General features: G+C 40.4%; 1 protein-coding gene across 7 annotated transcripts in view; it reads right to left on the bottom strand.

Moving 5' to 3' along the window:
- AHCYL2 (adenosylhomocysteinase like 2) overlaps positions 1-21,832 on the bottom strand; it is a 178,392-nt gene that overhangs the window by 19,212 nt on the left and 137,348 nt on the right. For all 7 annotated transcript variants that reach the window (XM_067746971.1, XM_067746972.1, XM_067746970.1 and 4 more), the window contains 7 exons: positions 17,664-17,766; positions 15,610-15,704; positions 12,212-12,318; positions 10,414-10,530; positions 6,549-6,612; positions 5,979-6,067; positions 3,272-3,342 (listed from right to left, as the gene is read on the bottom strand). In XM_067746971.1, coding sequence (XP_067603072.1) covers positions 3,272-3,342; positions 5,979-6,067; positions 6,549-6,612; positions 10,414-10,530; positions 12,212-12,318; positions 15,610-15,704; positions 17,664-17,766 — 646 coding nt within the window. The remainder of the gene's footprint in view (positions 1-3,271; positions 3,343-5,978; positions 6,068-6,548; positions 6,613-10,413; positions 10,531-12,211; positions 12,319-15,609; positions 15,705-17,663; positions 17,767-21,832) is intronic.

Raw genomic sequence — 21,832 nt, 5'->3', positions numbered from 1 at the left:
TTTAGTAACATATTGTTTCGCCTCCATGTGTTTGTGTTTTTTACATTTTTTTCCCTGTAACTGATTTCTAATCTCATAGTGTTGTGGTCAGAAAAGATGCTTGAAATGATTTCAATTTTCTTAAGTTTACTGAGGCTTGATTTGTGACCCAGGATGTGATCTATTCTGGAGAATGTTCCATGCACACTTGAGAAGAAAGTGTAATCTGCTGTTTTCGGATGGAATGTCCTATAAATATCAATTAAATCTAGCTGGTCTATTGTGTTATTTAAAGCTTGTGTTTCCTTATTAATTTTCTGTTTGGATGATCTGTCCATTGGTGTAAGTGAGGTGTTAAAGTCCCCCATTATTATTGTGTTACTGTCGATATCCTCTTTTAAAGCTGTTAGCAGTTGCCTTACATATTGAGGTGCTTCTATGTTGGGTGCATATATATTTATAATTGTTATATCTTCTTCTTGGATTGATCCCTTGATCATTATGTTGTGTCCTTCCCTGTCTCTTGTAACAGTCTTTATTTTAAAAGTCTATTTTATCTGATAAGAGCATTGCTACTCCAGCTTTCTTTCTTTTTTTTTTTTTTGGTACACGGGCCTCTGACTGTTGTGTCCTCTCCCATTGTGGAGCACAGGCTCTGGACGCACAGGCTCAGCGGCCATGGCTCACGGGCCCAGCTGCTCTGAGGCCTGTGGGATCCTCCCGCACTGGGGCACGAACCTGTGTCCCCTGCAATGGCAGGCAGACTCTCAACCACTGCGCCATCAGGGAAGCCCCCAGCTTTCTTTTGATTTCCATTTGCAAGGAATATCTTTTTCCAATCCCTCACTTTCAGTCTGTATGTGTCCCTAGGTCTGAAGTGGGTCTCTTGTAGACAGCATATATATGGGTCTTGTTTTTGTATCCATTCAGCAAGCCTGTGTCTTTTGGTTGAAGCATTTAATCCATTCACGTTTAAGGTAATTATTGATTTGCATGTTCCTATTACTGTTTTCTAAATTGTTATGGATTTGTTTTTGTAGGCCCTTTTCTTCTCTTGTGTTTCCCACTTAGAGAAGTTCCTTCAGCATTCGTTGTAGAGCTGGTTTGGTGGTGCTGAATTCTCTTAGCTTTTGCCTGTCTGTAAAGCTTTTGATTTCTCTGTTGAATCTGAATGAGATCCTTGCTGGGTAGAGTAATCTTGGTTGTAGATTCTTCCCTTTCATCACTTTAAATATATCATGCCACTCCCTTCTGGCTTGTAGAGTTTCTGCTGAGAGATCGCTGTTAACCTTATGGGAGTTCCCTTGTATGTTATTTTTCGTTTTTCCCTTTCAATAATTTTTCTTTGTCTTTAATTTTTGTCAATTTGAGTACTATGTGTCTCGGCATGTTTCTCCTTGGGTTTATCCTGCCTGGGACTCTCTGTGCTTCCTGGACTTGGGTGGCTATTTCCTTTCCCATGTTAGGGAAGTTTTCGACTATAATCTCTTCAAATATTTTCTTGGGTCCTTTCTCTCTTCTCCTTCTGGAACCCCTATAATGCGAATGTTGTTGTGTTTAATGTTGTCCCAGAGGTCTCTTAGGCTGTCTTCATTTCTTTTCATTCTTTTTTCTTTATTCTCTTCCATGGCAGTGAATTCCACCATTCTGTCTTCCAGGTCACTTATCTGTTCTTCTGCCTCAGTTATTCTGCTATTGATTCCTTCTAGTGTATTTTTCATTTCAGTTATTGTATTGTTCATCTCTGTTTGTTTGTTCTTTAATTCTGCTAGGTGTTTGTTCTTTAATTCTTCTAGGTCTTTGTTAAACATTTCTTGCATCTTCTCGATCTTTGCCTCCTTTCTTTTTCTGAGGTCATCTTCACTGGATCATCTGGATCTTCTTCATCATCTTCACTATCATTATTCTGAATTCTTTTTCCGGAACGTTGCCTATCTCCATTTCATTTAGTTGTTTTTCTGGGGTTTTATCTTGTTCCTTCATCTGGTAGAAAGTCCTCTGCCTTTTCATTTTGTCTGTCTTTCTGTGAATGTGGTTTTCCTTCCACAGGCTGCAGAACTGTATGAACTGTATACTTTAAAAGAGTGACTTTTACAGTATGTAAATTACATCTCAATAAAAAAATTAGATTGTCTTGGTTGTATAACCTTGTGAATTTGCTAGAAAACATTGAATTATACACTTAAAATGGGTAAAATGTATATGGTAAGTGAATTATATCTCAGTAAAGCTACTTACAAAAAAAGAGATCAAAGGATTGATGTGAAAAAGAACAGTTTCTTTTTTCTTTTTTTAAAAATAAATTTATTTATTTATTTTTGGCTGTGTTGGGTCTTCGTTGCTGTGGGCAGGCTTTCTCTAGTTGCGGCAAGCAGGGGCTACTCCTCGTTGTGGCGTGCGGGCTTCTCATTGCAGTGGCTTCTTTTGTTGCAGAGCACAGGCTCTAGGGCACACAGGCTTCAGTAGCTGTGGCACACGGGCTCAACAGTTGTGGCTCGTGGGCCCTAGAGCGCAGGCTCAGTAGTTGTGGCACACGAGGTTAGTTGCTCCATGGCATGTGGGATCTTCCCGGACCAGGGATCGAACCCACGTCCCTTGCATTGGCAGGCAGATTCTTAACCACTGTGCCACCAGGGAAGCCCTAAGAACAATTTCTTATGGTTCTTCTTTGCCCCCAGCTCTCCCTGAGACTACAAATAATAGTTTTATTCTTAAATATTCTGATTTTCCTCCTTTAAAATAGAATTATAAAATAAACCCAATATTCCAATGGCTTATGGTTCTAACATAAAGATAAAATATCTCAGTCCAAGGAAGGTAGACATATCTGCATATTCCTCTCTAAAACTCAAAATCTACATCTTTGGGAATTAACACAACTACCTTTTCCACTTTCTCTAACTAGGAAGAATTTTGCTCTAGGCTTGCTTTAATTACAGAGACTAGAGAGAAATACATATCACTTTTGGAAGTAAAATTTTCAAAACTGTACAAATTTAAGATCTAGCTTCCCAAATAAAACTCACTGGTAGCCATCTCCTAGGTAGCTGAGGATGAATGGAGATATGGAACAGTTAAAAAGACTAGAGAGAAACTTTCCTCTAGGGATGACCTAATGGTATACTTTTGGTCAGAGTTCTAAAGAGGTAGGAAGAATGTGAAAGATTGGTTTTGTGGACTACTATCTCTGGCTTTTAGAGTTTGGTTTTGTTCAGAACATTTCTAGTCATTTTTCACTTGTTCCATGAAAGTGTTCCCAAGTGCCACCCCATTTTATATGTCATAATCATACCTGTACAGGTAATAACAATATCCACTTGTCGGATGACCTCATTTAATTTCACCAGTCGAAATCCATCCATACTGTAGAAATAAAGCATGATCAATTAACCTAAAAAAGCAGCTGGGGAGCCTTCTGCTACACAACCTCAAAAGCTATTACCCAAGTTGCTTTGGTACCTACATCACTTTTTGGTACAGCTGGACTATTCTTAGTGAAAAATTCAAACTCTTTCCTTAGTTCATACAGGACAGAAATAAAAGGTTCTTTCTATCACTGGGACCTAATTCTTCCTGATAATAGGGAGGCAGGGTTAACCATGAAACCCCAATCAAGTTTCTAGAAAGTGCCATTTTACCTGAACCTACTACCCCATTGAAATTGCTCTCCCCAAGATAATCAGTGATCTCCTGAATGCCAAAAACAATTTTTTCCTTAGACTCTAATATTACTTGATATCCTCTGCTACATTAAACATTATTTGCATTCTTAAGGCTCTATACTCTTGGAGTCCATGATACTGTTTTCTCACTTTTTGATTGCTCCTTCTCGATCTCACTCAATCTTTAAATGTTGGTACTCTGTAGGGTATTCTTTTCTCTATTCTTTCGGCACTTATCCATTCCTTTCCCTTGGCTACAAATGATGCCTCACAGGTGGCTGATTTGCACATTAACATCCAAAGCTTCAGAGCCATAGATCAAATTATCTACTGGATAGCTCCTCCTCATGTCCCACAAGGACCTCAAACTTATTGTGCTTGAAAATAGACTCATTATCTTACCCACATCACCAATTCTGTTTCTCTTCTTCTATATTTTCTATCTTAATCAACAGCATTACTGTTCACCCAGCTCTACGAGTCAAATAAACTAGAATGTCCTAGCCTACTGCCTCTCCCTAATTAAAATTGTCACCACATCTGGTTGAGTCTTTTTCCTTAATTCCTTAAAATCTTAATTCTTAATCTATCCCCTCTTTTCTATACGTGCAGGCCTGATGTTCAGGTCTTATTATTTCTTGCTGTAGTAGCCCCTGGCCCCATCTCATCGCCTCTAGGTTTATGTCTCTCTAATTCATTTTGCAGAGTGATTTCCTGAAATGCCATCTGGCTCATGTCACTTCCTTGCTTAAAATACTTTGGTGACATTGTCTGGTATCAGGATAAGACCCAAATACTTATGTTGATATATGATTATACTGACATATGATTCCTACTCAGGTATTACCACTCCCCCAAATTTATCCTATCGGGCAGCTCCATTAAAACACTTCCAGCTTCTTTAATATAAACATGCCGTGCTCTCTCCTTCCTAGGTGACCTTGCATATGTTGCCTGTACCTGGAACATACTTCCAAACTAAGAAGTCACTTAAATAAGTTTTAAGACTCAGCTCCATTGACACCTCTTTCTACCCTCACCGCCCTGCTCTTTAGTTAGATATTCCTCCTTTGTGCTCCTACAGAAGCATGTGCTGTTTATCTCTATCACAGCACTTACTACACTGCACAGAGGTTATTTGTCTGTGTGCTTCTAAAAGCAGGGACCTTGTCTCATTCATCTACTCATCTTTCATCCTCAGCACAGAGCACAGTACCTAACACAGAATAAGTGATCAGTTCACGTCTGTAAGATAGTTTCAATCAGTACCTCAGTCAATATTAAAACACATTCAGGTTTCTCTAATGAACCCTGAAAAAGTGCTAGAATGGTGATAGTTCCCTTCGTGTGCTGGAGCCCTGACTCAGGCAAAGCCAACAACTCTGTTGGGGAAAACTGTGTGTTGATGGCTACGGTGTGTGGGGAGTGGTAGGACAGAGGAAAATGGTTATGGAAACATCTTTATGCCATGCCTCATCTATGCTGGGTGCCTTCCTCTGGAGGGTTAATGGTAAAGATTGGATGGGTTATTCAAGGCTACAGGCATGGGGACTTTGCAGTAGTTTTCAGGGACAGTGGTATTTTATCCTGCTGAGGATGGCAAGAGACAATTTTAATAATAGCTACCACTTAGTGAGGCATTTATTATGTGACAGCACCTCTATACTTTACATAATTATATATTTATTATATAATGTATAATAATTATATCATTATTTTCTGAACTTTCACAATTGAAGTAGATAAGATTACCCACATTTTTAGATGGGAAAGGAACTATTTTTTTTTTAAACTTCTAATTTTGGAATCATTTCATACTTAGGAATAGTACAAACAACTCCTATATACCCTTCAGTAAGAGTTAGTAGAGTTTATCCTTCATTTAGATTTGTCTGATATTTCCTCCTGATTACATTAGGTTATGCATTTTGGGGAGGAATGTGGCAGAAGCGCTCTTTTCATTGCATCACTTCAGAAAGGATCTGATGCCAGCCTATTTCTTTTTTGATCATTGTTTTCAAAGGGAGAAGGATGGCATGTGAAGCTGATAAGGGGCTACTTGCTCTCTGGTTCAAGGCGTCCCCTGTTACTATTTCCACAGGAGTTCTAAACTGTAGCTTCTGCCAGCCTCTGCTCTCTCAGAGCAGAGCTCCTAGATCTTTGAAAGACAGGTGCTTACAGTTAATAGCAGCCTCTCAGGATCTGGGCAGCTTCTCAGGATCTAGGCCCCTCTAAGATGAAATGTGGCATTAACTAGGCCATTCTTTGGAGGCAGTTAGAAGATAATACATTAGACAGTGGTGAGAGGAAAAAGCAAATCTCCTTTTGCATGCTTACCAGGCTTGAAGAGCACAGATGGGGTCAATCTCAGTTACATACACAATGGAGCCCATAGCTTTTAAGGCAGCACAGCACCCCTTCCCCACCTGATGAGAGCAGAAAGTACACATAATAAGGAAAGTCACAAAGAAAACAGTTTCTCAAAGCTTCTGGTAAAGTGTACCCCCGTTTCCGCCACCAAAAGGAATTTCACTGAATAGATTTACGCTTACGGAAAAATCAGAAAAAAAATAAAATGAATGCAGTTCATAAACAAACTCCTAAACCCTGCTTAGCACATGCATGTGCATAAGAACACCCACACTCACGATTTATAATCAAAACACAAGCTAAAAGAACATCACAAACAGTGCAGTGGAACAGTCAGAAAATCAACTTAAAGAAAAAATAGCAAAAATGCAATGGGAAAAAGAAAGATTGTACTTTAACCAGAGGGCCTCTGAAGTTACTTTTGTCCCACTTAAAGTGGTAAATGAATGTACTTTTATGTCCATACAAGTGAAAAATTCTAGTATATTTCAGCAAAATACATTTTAAACACCTAATAATTGAAAGGTTAAACCTTACCTCTCCATAGCCACAGACTACCACCTGCTTCCCACCAAACATCATGTCTGTTGTTCTTTTAAGTCTATGGGGGAAAAAAAAATTAAATCAGAAAAATCTCTTGTTTCTTGCTTGAGATTAGATTGAACCCCTTTGTTTTCATGTTTGGGTTTTGTTTTTTTTTTGGTTTGGCGTTTTTTTTTTTTTTTTAAAATGTTGAAAGCAAGCCTGGTTTCTATCCTAGAGAAAGTACTTAATGACTAGAAAGAAAAGTTCAATAAAATATGTATTTTCTTTTCCTTTTTTTTTTTTTTGCGGTACGCGGGCCTCTCACTGTTGTGGCCTCTCCCGTTGCGGAGCACAGGCTCCAGACGCGCGGGCTCAGCGGCCATGGCTCACGGGCCCAGCTGCTCCGTGGCATGTGGGATCTTCCCGGACCGGGACACAAACCCGTGTCCCCTGCGCCACCAGGGAAGGCCAAAATATGTATTTTCTTATCCATGCTATCCAATCAATTCCATCTCTATGTGAGGCCTTTTTTCTTTTTGTTCCCCTTGTTTTGGGAGTGGTACAGAAGGGAAGAAGCTATAGACCACAAAGTAACTTTTAAATATAAATGTAATTTTTATTTAGGAGGTGACAAAGCTCTGGTTTAATGTGAACGTTGTAGCTTATTGAATTAGACACATAAAATATAATGCTGATAAATGAGTCCTACACTTAGTAGTATCAAAATCGCCAATAGGTGGGCTTCCCTGGTGGCGCTAGTGGTTGAGAGTCCGCCTGCCGATGCAGGGGACTCGGGTTCATGCCCTGGTCTGGGAAGATCCCACATGCCGTGGAGCAGCTGGGCCCATGAGCCATGGCCGCTGAGCCTGTGCGTCTGGAGCCTGTGCTCCGCAACGGGAGAGGCCACAACAGTGAGAGGCCCGTGTACCACACACACAAAAAATCACCAATAGGTCCCACATTAATTCACCAGGGAGGGTAATGGGCAACAAGGTGGAGAAGAGCCTTGAAACACACCAACACTGACTACATGAGGTAGTGAGTTTTCTGGGCTGAGTCCTGCTCAGACATGTTCTACCTCTGTCTCTGATTCTCTATGAAGCTAGAATAAAGGTCCTTACTGTTTTCAGGGTCTCTTGGAAGAAGTTGTAGGAGCAGTTTCTGGTTTCTCTGTAGGGTCAGTTGGTCTCCCTTCTCTAGGAAGCCCTGGCTAGGCAGAAGAAACTTCAACTAAAACCTGCCATTCTGAGACAGATGGTTCCGACAAATATTTGTAGGTCTTTCTACTCATCTGTTAACCTCTCCTGTTGAAAAGTCTATAAATGCCCCAAAGGCAAAGTAGAAATCCTATCTTTTTAATGATTTGACGACTCCACTCACTAGGAACTGGTGTAACTCATGAACTCCAATGAAACTCAATAAATATCAATTAAGTGCAGAGGCAGTTTCTGTTGAGTGAAGAGGGTAAGTCTGGCTGGGCTACCACCATACTCAAAAGCCATGGCTTAGAATGGTCCTTGACTGGCTCAGCACAGCAAGGAAATCAATAATCATATTTCTGAGCCTCCTTTGCTTTGACTACCCACAAGCCTTTCTGACTCTCTTCCCAAAGGAAGATGACTCTCTCTTTGTGACTACAAATGACTGTGTGGTGGAAGGGAAACTTCATCAACACCACTACTCTGCAAATGATAGGCTGACAGACCAGGGTGGATTCCAGTTAGGCAGTGATTTCCTTGTGATCTGAGGGACCCAGATCTGCCTCAAGGTTCAAGGATAAAGGATAGAAAAGACCTCCATCAAGAAAGGACTTTTGGGGATGTGAGGGTAAGCTGTCTGGCGGTGTATAAGAGTCATGCCAAGTCTCTGACTTCTCTCTAATTCTTCTAGCCCCAGAACTCTCTAGAAGAGGTCCTGAAATACGGTCTGTTTTATGATCTAAAAATCCTATCTGGGATATCCTTTTTCTTCCTACCAAGTCTTCCTTCCTCAGTCTCCATAAGGCTGCACCTGCCTTGCTTTTTGGCATTGCAGATCAATTACAGAAGTGTCCTCTAGGACTGAGTGGGGCCATTCCCTCATAGCTTATGGTGCAGTGTGCAACCAGCTCAGAGCTACAGAAGCTCAATCCCTAATCCTTTCCTCATATGGACTCTCTATTTTGCAGCCTTCCCTGGAGCATACTTTGCCGCTTCTTTAACTTCTCCTACTCTCAACTCCTCTGAGTCTACGGCCATACCACCCTGAATGCACCCAGTCACATCTCAATTCCTCTGAGAGGAGCAACTGCCCATGACCCAGTTGGAAAGTTTTTCACCATCTGAAGATGCCAACAAGCTCTTACTACTACTCAGGTTTCCAGTAGATGGGTGATGTTTTCCTATTTCTTTAGTAACTTTAACTCCAGCTCCACTGCTTCCATCTTACTTTCACTTTCATACATTTCTGATGTTAAAGTATCTTTCTTATCCACAGGGTAAACACTGCTTAGGAGGGACTCTGTCCATGTTTATGAGCGAGTAGAGGTACCTTCATGCATCTTTTACTAAATATAGGCAGATTTTAGGCTCATAGATTTGGGAGTTGAAAAATCTATGAGAAACAGTTGTGGATGAGTAAATATTTTTATGAGTATATATCCAAATCATTATTATCAGGTGCAAAGCTGTGCATCACAGTAACAGTTATATGTGGACAGAACTAGGGACAGTCTGTAAACAGACTGATAGAGTAAGGATTCACTCAAATGTCCAATCTATCTGATAATACTACTGAATCTATAGGAGTAATAATTAAAAATAGTTTGAATTTGCATTGAACACCCCCCTCCAGCCCACACACACAAAAAAAGATTTCAAAGTAAAAGTCTTCTTATAAGATCTAACTCAATCCTAAACTTACTATATAGGGTTCTAGAAAGAAGGGCAAGGGAACTAACATTGATCCCCAGGATTCATACCTTATCTCATTTAATCCTCACAATAACTCTATGAGATAGGTCTTACTGTCACCATTTTACAGATGAGGAAATAGGCACAGAGAGGTTAAATAACTAGTCTGAGGTCTTAGAGTTAATAAATGATAGAGCCAATTGTTAAACCAAAGTCCTTCTTGCTCCAGTGCCTGTGGTGTTGCAAATTGCCTGGGGTTCAGACTAGTAATGTGGCCCACAGGCCCTTTCTTCACTTTTCCATTAACTAATACATGACGGAAGCCATTTGGCTTGGCAATATTCTAAACCAACTTAATGGTTTCACATAGGGAATTACTGAGTCTTCCCAGCAAGAATGAAGGAATTTCAGGACACAAGTGTAGAAACAGAAACTGGGCACTGGAAGAACACAATTTTTGGTGTATTATATCTAAGTAGATTTTGTCAGACTTGCAGTCCTTACAGATTTGAAAAACTACAAATGCCACTGGGAAATAACCCTGTGCTCACCACAACTTTCCAGATGGCCAGAGAATTGTATGATAGTTGGTGCTTAAGAACTGACAACATAACCTGGAAGAGAAATACCAGGAACCTTTTCCTAAACCATCAAAGATATTTACCTATTTATAATGACTTTAGTTACTGACTCCCAGGCCTGATAGGGTGACTGTAAAAACTGCCACCAGTAGATAGGGGCTGGTCTGACTTTTTAAGTAAAATAGATTTGCTTGAAATAGTGACAGCAATGGTAGCTCTGGGTCATAAAATATTGAGTGTGATGTAAGTGACAGCAATGGTAGCTTTGGGTTACAAAATATTGAGTATGATGTAGCAATAGATCCAGAGGTCCTACACAAATCATTTCTAGAAATAAACAAAACCAAAAAATTTAGAACCTCAATTCAACAACTCAAGTTCATCCCAAAGATAACAAAACATTACCCATCAAGAATTGATTCACGGCAACAGTAGAGGTTGTCAAATTTCTGTTTGGTGACTGAGTCATTGACATTCATGGCTGGAACACATAGCTTCCCAGCTTTGGATAGCTGGTACAGCCTGAGGATGAAGGAAATCAAGAAGAACATAAAACAATGAGATATTGCAATCGACCATCAGTTTCATATCAAATTTCACAAATAAGTTAATTGAGTAGGCATGAGAGCCTGAGACACAACTAATTTCATCCTATAAGGTGTATACAGAGAAATAAAGAATACCTTTCCAGAATCTGTATACAGCTTAGAAATAAAGCTATTAATCAAAAGGCACGTGGGGAAAATCTTTGACCCACCACTAAATTTTAAGCATTAAAATGTAAAATTTTTAATTGCTTATTAGTTTTATTTCCCTTTTTAATTATAAAAAGAGAAATTTTAAGTACTATTTTAATCCCACTACTCTAATGCAACAATTTTAACTTTCAAATAGTTTAACTTTCCAATAGTCTCAATTTTATAACTTCAGTACATATACCTATAAATATGTATATCTGTATATAGGGGTTTTATTTAAACTGAGTCAACTAAAAATTAGAACCAGGTGTTTTATTCAAAATTCATCCCTTTCTAAAAGTTTGAAAATATGGGACAATCCATAGTTTTATACATTCAAAAAGATCACAGTATATTGAAGCAGTGATGGTGGCTTATTCAAAATTTACTTCCCTAAAACTTTCATACTTTCAGTTCTTTCTGGGTAAATAACAGGAAACAGAAATGGTTACAATTTAACTCAGGGAATTAATGCTCATTTGAGAAACAGAACCCTAAATCCTTGTTCGCTGTGTAAGAACATAAGCTCTATGAGGGCCCAGGCTTTTGTCTGTTTTCCCCACTGCTAGATCCCTAGCATGGTTCTTAGAGTAGCTCCTGGTCCACTGTAGAAGTTCAATAAATAGATGTTGAATAAATGAATTCGTCCAAAGAGGACAAGCAGTCATTGCATTACAATGACTAGAAAACATGAGGACCACACTTATTCCCTTAGCTACTCCCCCCTCACTATTTTAAGTTTCCTATTTGTGTTGTTAATTTAAAAAACAAGTGTGCAGGGCTTCCCTGGTGGCGCAGTGGTTGAGAGTCCGCCTGCCGGTGCAGGGGACACGGGTTCATGCCCTAGTCCAGGAAGATCCCACATGCCGCAGAGCGGCTGGGCCCGTGAGCCATAGCTGCTGAGCCTGCGCGTCCAGAGCCTGTGCTCCTCAACGGGAGAGGCCACAACAGTGAGAGGCCCGCGTATCACAAATAAAAAAGACAAAAAACAAGTGTGCAGACTCAGATCTCAACATTTCAGATCAGGTTTCAATTTTTAACATAATGTATTCTATAAGTATGTGATTATAAGAATATATATCCAGGGGCTTCCCTGGTGGTGCAGGGGTTAAGAATCTGCCTGCCAATGCAGGGGACACAGGTTCGAGCCCTGGTCTGAGAAGATCCCACATGCTGCAGAGCAGCTAAGCCTGTGCGCCACAACTACTGAGCCCGCGTGCCACAACTACTGAAGCCCAAGCGCCTAGAGCCCATGTTCCACAACAAGAGAAGCCACCACAATGAGAAGCCCGTGCACTGCAATGAAAGAGAAGCACCTGCTCGCCGCAACTAAAGAAAGCCTGCGTACAGCAACAGAGATCCAACGCAGCCAAAAGTAAATAAATAAATAAATAAATAAAAATTTGTAAAAAAAAGAATATATGTCCAGGCTGCATAAAACTAGGCATACCCATGTCAAATCTTACCTGTGGACTCCAGTAACACTCTCTTCCACTATGCCCTTGATTTTCTTAAACATGTTGGGATACTTCTTATAAATCCAGTGAGTAAGATCCCCTCCATCATCCAAGATCTGCAATAATAAGCATCAATAATGTCATATTTCAAATTTCCCAAATGGTTATGCAAAATAACTTAAGAGTCAGTATAATGACCAACAGTCATTACACTGAAGAAAAAAACAAGTGAGGGACTTCCCTGGTGGCGCACTGGTTAAGAATCCGCCTGCCAATGCAGGGGACATGGGTCCGAGGCCTGGTCCGGGAAGATCCCACATGCCGGAGAAGAGCTAAGCCCGTGCGCCACAACTACTGAGCCTGCGCTCCAGAGCCCGTGAGCCACAACTACTGAGCCCACATGCCACAGCTACTGAAGCCTGCATGCCTAGAGCCCGTGCTCCTCAACAAGAGAAGCCACCACAATGAGAAGCCCGCGCACCGCAATGAAGAGTAGCCTCCACTCGCCGCAACTAGAGAAAGACCGCGCACAGCAACGAAGATCCAATGCAGTCAAAAACAAACAAACAAAAAAACAGTGAAATGAAAGGCCAACTGTAATTCTCACAGCCAAGTGACCTTCCCAAATGACATACCCGCTAGGATCAAAATATACAGCAGCGCAATGAGGATTTTCTTATGGACTAATAGCTTAAGTGATTACCTAGACCATTAGCTCTTGGCTGTACTGTTGGTAGTCAGAAAGCCTAAACTTGATATTAGCATATTTATATTGGTTGAATTCAGGACTTTAAATATCATCAGTAAAAGCTTAGTTTAAATAAAGCCAGATAATTAGTCTCCCTCCCAGAACAATGGCTTACAAATGTGTATTCGTTAATCCTTTACTTCTCCCAAAGTACAGGCACTCTCCTATCCAAAATGATCAGGCAGCACTGTAGGGTTTTGCCTAGCACAACCTCACACTCTCTATCAACCAAAGTAAAAATAACTAGGGAACTGTGCAGCATGTAGGTGTGCAAGCATGCCTCTGAACAGCTCATCACTGTTTCAGGTTGGGATTAAAGATAAACACAATGCTGTGCCCACTGGAGCTTTCATCAGCAGAGGAAAGTTTCTGAATTATAAATAAGCTAAAGAAAGACCAGCTTAGAATACTATTAGGCAGTAGGCTGTGGCATTTCAGCCCGTCACCTAACTGTTAGAAATGCTTGGCAGGACTTTCCAAGTTGTTACACCCACCCTCCTGGAAAGACCCACAGGACTAAGCTGCCCTCCACTGGCAAGCACCCATTTTGCAGTCCCATCAATTATCAACTCTACTACAAGTGCCAAAGATGCCATCCTGGACCCCTGGGTACACAAAATCTCCAACCTCATGTCTACCACCTGATCTTTTTTGCTTCTGCTCTTGTTTTTGTTTTTGTTTTGGCCATACCGTTCGGCTTGTGGGATCTTAGTTCCCTGACCAGGGATTGAAACCGGGCCCTTGGCAGTGAGAGCACCGAGTCCTAACTGCTGGACCGCCAGGGAATTCCCACTTCTGCTCTTGTTGTTGATCTATTTTCTCTGATTCCACTAAACCTTATTTGAGAGCAGGGATCCAAGGCAGGACTCTTACTAAAACTCTTACACTTGCTCCATACCATAAGATAGTGCTCCATTTTCTCCCAGTAGAAACCTTCAGAACAGATTCCCTAAGAAACGGAAAGGCTCCTCTGAGTTTCTCTCTCCCTTTTTTTTTTTTTTGCTGTATGCGGGCCTCTCACTGTTGTGGCCTCTCCTGTTGCAGAGCACAGGCTCCGGATGTGCAGGCTCAGCGGCCATGGCTCACGGGCCCAGCCGCTCCGCCACATGTGGGATCTTCCCGGACCGGGGCACAAACCCGTGTCCCCCGCATCGGCAGGTGGACTCTCAACCACTGCGCCACCAGGGAAGCCCTCTCTCTCCCTTTTTACATGTATGAAATCCCTCATGGAGTTTTTGCTTGCAGCCTCTGATCCTTAGCCACACAAAAGATCAGAGACAAAAAAGATTGTGTCTTAGTCTCAGTATTCTCGTCCACCTTTCCCTTTTAACACAGGTATCAAATACAGGCAGGTAGTTGCTATCCCTAATATTTATTTAATGAATGTAGCCCATAATTCTCACCCTGTTGTCCTACTGCAGAAAATTATTGTCACCTGGGAATCTTCCTGAAGTTGGCAAGCAAGTAAAAGCACTTGACAGGATCTTGACAGGATCCCAAAAGATATGGATCCTGTTTTCTGGGGTCACAGTTTTTCTTACCCTTGTCTTACTCTCTTCGTCAACCTTTCCAGCAGTGTGTGCTGGCTCTACAGTCTATAAAAGCTCGCCATGTACAATCCCCTGTCCTCCCTATGTTCATGACTATAAAATTAATGTTTTATTTCCAGTAGAGCCCCCCTGGCATATCTTCTTTAGCACCTGTCAGTCACACTCCCTTCTGTCACCGTTAAACTCCGCTGGAATGAGCTGACTCATCTTATAGCCGACTCCTCCCTCCCTTTCAGGATATGAAGGTTTTAACCCAGCTTCCTCAAACCAACACTTGGTGCAATGTGGCCTGGATCAGAATCCAGAAAGACAGGCTGCTTCTCTCTGCTGTGTCCCAGATGAAGCCTGCTCTGCAGTCTTTAGCAGTAAGCAATAGTTGGACTAGAGCTTCAAGGATTCTTGTTTCAGTTGATTCCCTAATTTCTCCTCTCACCCATATGCAGAAAGGTTTGCAAAGCAGGAGTGCATCGTACTTTGTGAAGCTTTTTGCTTCCCCTTGTGAATCTAATATGCTCTTAGCCTTCAAGCACTTGATCTTTTAAAAAATGACACAAAAATAAAAACTAAGCAGAAATTAAAAACCCCAAACTTTGCCTATTCATCTTTCTTCAGGTGAGAAATGAATAAAGAGAAGAAATTTGAACTTGGAATCCCTTCAGGTTTACTATAAATTTAGCACGTGATTCTAGAAAGAAAGCTAAGTACCATAGGAGCTGTGTGTGCGTGTGTGTGCTTTAATCATTGATGTTGTCGGGCGGGGTGGGTGGGGGGTGGGGGGGTGGTAAGCAGTGGTAGGGGATGGTAACTCATTAATCTTACTTTTTAACCAGTCATGTGTGAACCCTGAGCAGTATTTTAATGTTGCTGATGAATATGAGTGCTTCTGAGATCAGCACTGACAATGAAAAGCACTTTGAGGCTATAAAGAGGTTGAATATTCTTGGGATGCCCTAAGCATAAGCATCTAGTTCTGCCGGAAGCCCAGGTACATCAGACGGAAAAGGAAGCATTTGCCTTCCTTCCTGCTGGGAAACCCTCTCCCAGACCACACTCTCCCTCTCTGTACCTCCAGGCCCCAACAGAATTGTGTTGGCAGAGATCTAACCCACCATGTTTGGCTGCCAGCCCTCCACATTCACACATCTATCAATGCACCACCAGAAGTCATCTTCTGACTCTCCTTTCCAGGCAAACACAGGAAATCCTGAGAAAAAAGAACAAAGAGAAACCATTAAAGCCTGAAAAAAGGGCTGACCCTAAATTTTGGCAAGGAGATGCTGGTTTTCCCCAATTCCAAGCTCTCTCGTTCTGCTATACTTCTTGGGTTGACTTTCTTCACTGATTAGTATTGTCTTCAGCCCTTTTATACTCGTCTTTGTCTTTGGTGGTCATTTCACTCTTGTTAGACCAAAGAGGACAAACAAAAGGGCCAAGAGTATGACAGATGCTAAAAGTATGACTAAAGGCAAAAAAGAAGAAACCAGAAATATGTACTTCTTCATCCAGTCCAACTGGAATTCTCATCATTTCCCAACTACATTTTGATCTTTCTTGTTTCTATACTTTAGTCATCCCATCCTCTGCATCAGGAAAACTCTTACACTCTTCTCCCTCTGTTCAAATGTTGTTACACTTCATTACCCAGTTAAGTATCATGCTCCTTAAGGAAGCCTTATAACTCAGCTGAAAGTGATCTCACATGGAATCTGAACTTTTATAAGCCCCTTGTTGGTATACTAAATGTGGATTTATGATCTGTTGTGGCATTATCATATATGCCCTTGTATTATCATTATTTATATATGTGTCTTTTCTTCTTAACCACAATATAAGATTCTGAGGGCAAAGACACTCTCATTTGTCCTTAAAGTAGGTCAATAAGCATTTGCTGAAAAAAAAAAGAGAAATGAATGTATATGTACAATTAATTGGACCATATGTTTATACATGTGTACTTTCTATACCTATTTTATACATTAATAAAAATTTTACAAATGAATGACTGTAAATGAAAGAACAAATAAAATGCTCAAAGTGCTTGCAAAAAGAGAGGTATGCATGCACTATAGAGCTTTCCCAGAATTTCTCAATAGCTCTGAAGCAAGTGTTTGGTATCCTGATCTGTGTTGGGCTATCAGAGAGTGAAGGCAAGAAACTGGCAAAGTCCAAACTTCTCTATTTCTTTTGTCCTTCAAGTGTCAGTGGCTGTTATCAAATATTAATCTGCCAGGTCAAGTCCTGTTTACCGCTGAAGCAGAGCACCAAACATTAACTGCTGAAAACCAGTCGGACCACAAAATTATGCCTGAAGCATTTTCTTTTCTAATCCATATGACCTTAGACAGTGAATAAGGTTCACTGGTGCTCTGACAAGGCAAAGCATTAACTAATAATGGAATATTAGACATAAGAAGATATTTGTAACTGTAAAGCAACACAGTTACCTCGATCATATTTAACAAGAGAAGCCCAGAAGGAGGGCAAACTCATCAAGAATAGGGACCCACCAAGACATGTAAGCAACCTAAGTGTCCATCAACAGGTGAATGGATAAAGAAGATGTGGTGTATACATACAATGGAATATTACTCAGCCACAAAAAAGAATGAAATAATGCCATTTGCAGCAACATGGATGGACCTAGAGATTATCATACTAAGTGAATTAAGTCAGAGAAAGCCAAATATTACATGATATCACTTATATGCGGAATCTAAAAAAATAGTATAAATGAACTTATTTACGAAACAGAAAGACTCACAGACACAGAAAACAAACTTATGGTTACCAAAGGGGAAGGGGGAGATTAACAGATACACACTACCATATATAAAATAGGTAAACAACAAGGATTTACTGTATAGCATAGGGAACTACATTCAATATCTTATGATAATCTATAGTGGAAAAGAATTGAAAAAAAGATAGATAGATATATATAGATAGATATATAGATATAGATACACATATACAGTGAATCACTTTATTGTATACCTGAAACAAGCACAACATTGTACATCTACTATACTTCAACTAAAAAAAAAAAAGAATATTTCTTTCAAGACAACTTTAAATGTCAACTTTCCTTACAGATATTTATTGAAACAATGGAACTTTTTGGAAACTTTAGTCAAAGACAAAGAGAACACACAAAAGATCTTACCATTTTCTGCTAGAGCAGCAGCCACTTCATTGAGAGTGGAATAGATATTGCAGGCAGCCCATCGGCACTGTGCCCCCAGAGCGCCCAGAGTTTCCATAAGCACCTATATTAAAGAGAAAGCAGGAGATGAGCAAGCATGGGCCAAACAATTGGTCAAGGAGATTAAGTTTATATATTTGACAATGAGAAAGTACATTAGGAATAACTAACGCCCATGATTTTCAAACTGTGCTTTACAGAAACTTCAATACTTTGAGAAGCGGGCAAGGATTGGGGGTAGGCATGGGGAAGGCTCCAGCTGAGCTGTATGCTTTTACTCATTTAACATATTGGGCCTCCCTGTAAGATTTAATTAAACCAAGGCTTTCAGTGCCAAACATCTTTTTAAAAACCACAAATTTATAGCTCTGCTTCTCCTTAGGATGTAGAAAGCTGCAAGAGAAGCTTCCACCTCAACAAGAAAAAGCTGGATAATCTACAAAACCATAACTTTTCTTGAGTACATCAAAGAGCTGAGGTCATAATGCAACCAAGGAACTCCAAAGAGCAACAAATCCCTTTAAGGAGAGAGGGAACACTGTTTCACCCTTGTCAGAGCACAGAAGGAAGAGGTGGCTGCCATACATCACGGTAAGAAAAAATTAGCTAAAATTTTAATGAATTAGTAAAGGCTGAGTGTGGGAAAGTACGTCAGTTTGGAACTTCTTGTAGCCCCAGGCACAAGGAGAGTTCATATTCACACGCAAGCTCTTTTCTAGGGGCTTCCAACCAGGGTTCACAAGAAAGATTGCGGGCAGGGAGCTGATTGGCTGTGCTCAAAGATAAGCATGAAACCTCGGCACATCTCCACAGTCTTCTCTCATAGGAAGCAAAAGCCTTAAACTGTAGCAAGAGGAGCAGGAATTATGTCTGCCACCAGGGACCAGGCAAAGAGCTATTGCTTCTGGGGAAGGGTGGAAGCAAAAACTCTCTGCTCCTGGGGGAGTAGCAGAAAATCCTCTTGGGCCCAGGACCCTACATTGATACAAAGTAAAAATCTGCTACCTCTCCAGGAGGGACAGGAAAATATCTCTGCTCAAGACCTACCACCAATACAAGGCAAAATTTGGCTGCTACAGAGAGGAGTGGCAGGAACACTGAAAAAGTCCTACCCTCACAGAGGCCTGCCTAACACCGAGACTGGACCAGAAAATCTAAGAACCCCACTTGCCCTCACCTTGAGCCTAGCTCCAGGAAACAAGGAGTAGCAGTCGTGTGCTGCAGCGGGGACATGCACTTGAAGACAGAGCCCCCCTGTGGCAAGCATGTGCAGAAGCGGCTGAAAGCCCGAAGGTGAAGTGCAAACACTGAGGAGTACGAGAGCCCTGCAGCCTGGGGGAATTTGTAGCCTTTGGTACGGAACAACAGAATTGAAATCCAGCCCAATTCATGACAATAATGAAAATAATATACTACCATTCAATGTAAAATTGCAAGGCACGCCAAAAAAAGTGAAAAAAACCCCCAACCCATTGTCAGGAAAGTATTCAAGAGAACCAGACTCTGAGATGAGATAGATGTTTGATCAGACAGGAACTTTCAATTAACTATGATTAATATATTTATGCTAAGGGGTGTCAGAATTTTTTTTTCAGGATCAGATTTAAGAATTCTTTCATTAGGCTTATCACCAGACTGGGCATATCTAGGGATAGAGTCAGTGAACTTGAAGATAGATCAATAGAAATCACCAAACTGAAATACAGAAAGAAAAAAGAGTGGGGGAAAAAAGCAGAAGAGAGCATCTAAGATCTATGGGATACTATCAATGGCCTAATTTACAGAAGGAGAGAACAGGGCAAAAGATATATATGAAGAGTTAATGGGCAATTATTTTTGAAAATTAATGAAAGAGGATCCAGGAACAATGATATCCCAATAGCAAAGAGTACACTAGTGTACAGATCCACTAAAAGGAAAAGGAACCAGGGCTCCTTGGAGAAATGGCTGATTCCAGGGATAGGACAGGGAAGGTACAAAATGAGCTTAGATCATCTTGTACCAGAAGCAAGGAAGTGCTCAAAGAATGAAAGGGTTATGTCAAGAGACAAGGCACAGAAGCAAGACTTCAGGGGTTCCTCTTGGCCAAAATTGGAACAATTTTTATCATAATAAATAATGATAGTAATGGATTATAACCCATTAAATAAAATAGGAAACAATGACTCCACACAAATAAAAATACATAAATGAATGAATAATTGGAAGGTTTGATGAAGAATGGGATATTTACACAGTTTCGTATTACTACCTCACAAAATACTTACTAATTACAAAAGGGGAAAAATAACTTTTACCCTAGAAAAGTCTGGCAGACACCACCTCCATCAAGGGATCAAAATGAACATCAGTTATGGGACAAATCGAAAACAAGTGCCATCTGATAGGATTAAATGAAAAAAGCACAGCATCATTTTCTACGTACTAAGGACATACTACAGAATAATTTGTCTATAATCTTCAAAGTGTCAAGGTCATGAAAGTCAAGGAAAGACTGATGAACTATCCAGCACTGCAGGAGACTAAAGAGATAACAATTAAATGAGACCCATAACTATGGACAGGATCCTTTGGTTATAAAAAAGTATTATTGGGACAATTAGTGAAGCTCAAATGGGACCTGAGGATTAGATGGCAATAATGAATCAATGTTAATTTCCTAATTTTGAATGGTTGTACTGGCTGGACAGGAGAATGTTCTTGTTTGTAGAAAATATACACTAAGGTATTTGTGGGAGCATCATAAGGCTGGCAACTTACTCTTCAATGGTTCAGAAAAAAAAGTTATCTGTATTGTATTTGCAACTTTTCTATAAATCTGTGTATATTTCAAATTTTAAAAAATTATTAAAATAAATTTAATCCACTGATTTGATCCTGACTTGCTTTCACTTCAGTTTGTAAGATGGAGATAGGCTTCTTTATAAGAAGGTAGTATAGGGACTTCCCTGGTGGTCCAATGGTTAAGACTGCATTCCCAATGGAGGGGGCCCAGGTTCAATCTCCGGTCAGGGAACTAGATCCCACATGCCACCACTAAAAAGATTCCACATGCCGCAACTAAAAAGATCCCACATGCCGCAACTAAAGATCCCGCACACTGCAACGAAGATCCCGCGTACCGCAACTAAGACCCAATGCTGCCAAATAAATAAATGAATAAATATTAAAAAAAAAAGAAGGTAATGTACCACCCTACTGCTTCGATTAAGAGCTCTTTTAACATGGATAAATCTTTGGTGACAAAGTTTGTTTTAAAATTTCCTGACAGTGCTTAACTTTGGGTACTGATACTTTTCATTTTAAAAAATTTGTATTTTCTAATATTCATATACAAAATAAAAATTCTAATTAAAAATATGCTCTAATTAAAAAAAAAATACATGCAAACAACTCCACTAGGCTAACTCTCTCACATTATTCGTCAAAGGCCACAGCAGAACTACTCTTATATCTTAATTTCTTTTTTTTACTTTTTTTTTTTTTTTTTTTGCGGTACGCGGGCCTCTCACTGTTGTGGCCTCTCCCGTTGCGGAGCACAGGCTCTGGACGCGCAGCCTCAGTGGCCATGGCTCACGGGCCCAGCCGCTCCGCGGCATGTGGGATCTTCCCGGACCGGGGCACGAACCCATGTCCCCTGCATCGGCAGGCGGACTCTCAACCACTGCGCCACCAGGGAAGCCCTATATCTTAATTTCTGTACCTTTCAATATCCAATCCAATTTTTTTAATTTTCACCTTAAAGAATTTCTGAATTTCTATAACTAGGATTCCTCAATGTGCCAAAGAAGAGAATGATACTGAGACTTACCTACAAAGCAATATAAATTAACTAGAAAAGTGACTGGGATCAAGAATATAAGAACTATTTAAAGAACTATGAGTCAAGACTGCTGGCTATTAGGGCTCAAGCAGAAGTGAAGGCAGGTAGAAGTGGGAGAAGGACAGAGCTCAGAAGCTGGTTTAACTTGACTTTAAATCATTACTGCTTAGAGAGAGTAGCTAAGGAATCTGGTTGGAAGGAACTATGGAAACACACCTAAAAAATATAAATATTTAGATCCAAGTCTATTAGAAACATGGACAGGAAACTGTTAACTATGATAGCTATTTCTGGAGCATGGGATTAT

This window comes from Pseudorca crassidens, chromosome 8 (assembly GCF_039906515.1).
Source record: "Pseudorca crassidens isolate mPseCra1 chromosome 8, mPseCra1.hap1, whole genome shotgun sequence".
NCBI classification, from domain to species: Eukaryota; Metazoa; Chordata; class Mammalia; order Artiodactyla; family Delphinidae; genus Pseudorca; species Pseudorca crassidens.
This window is presented reverse-complemented; position numbering and strand designations above follow the sequence as displayed.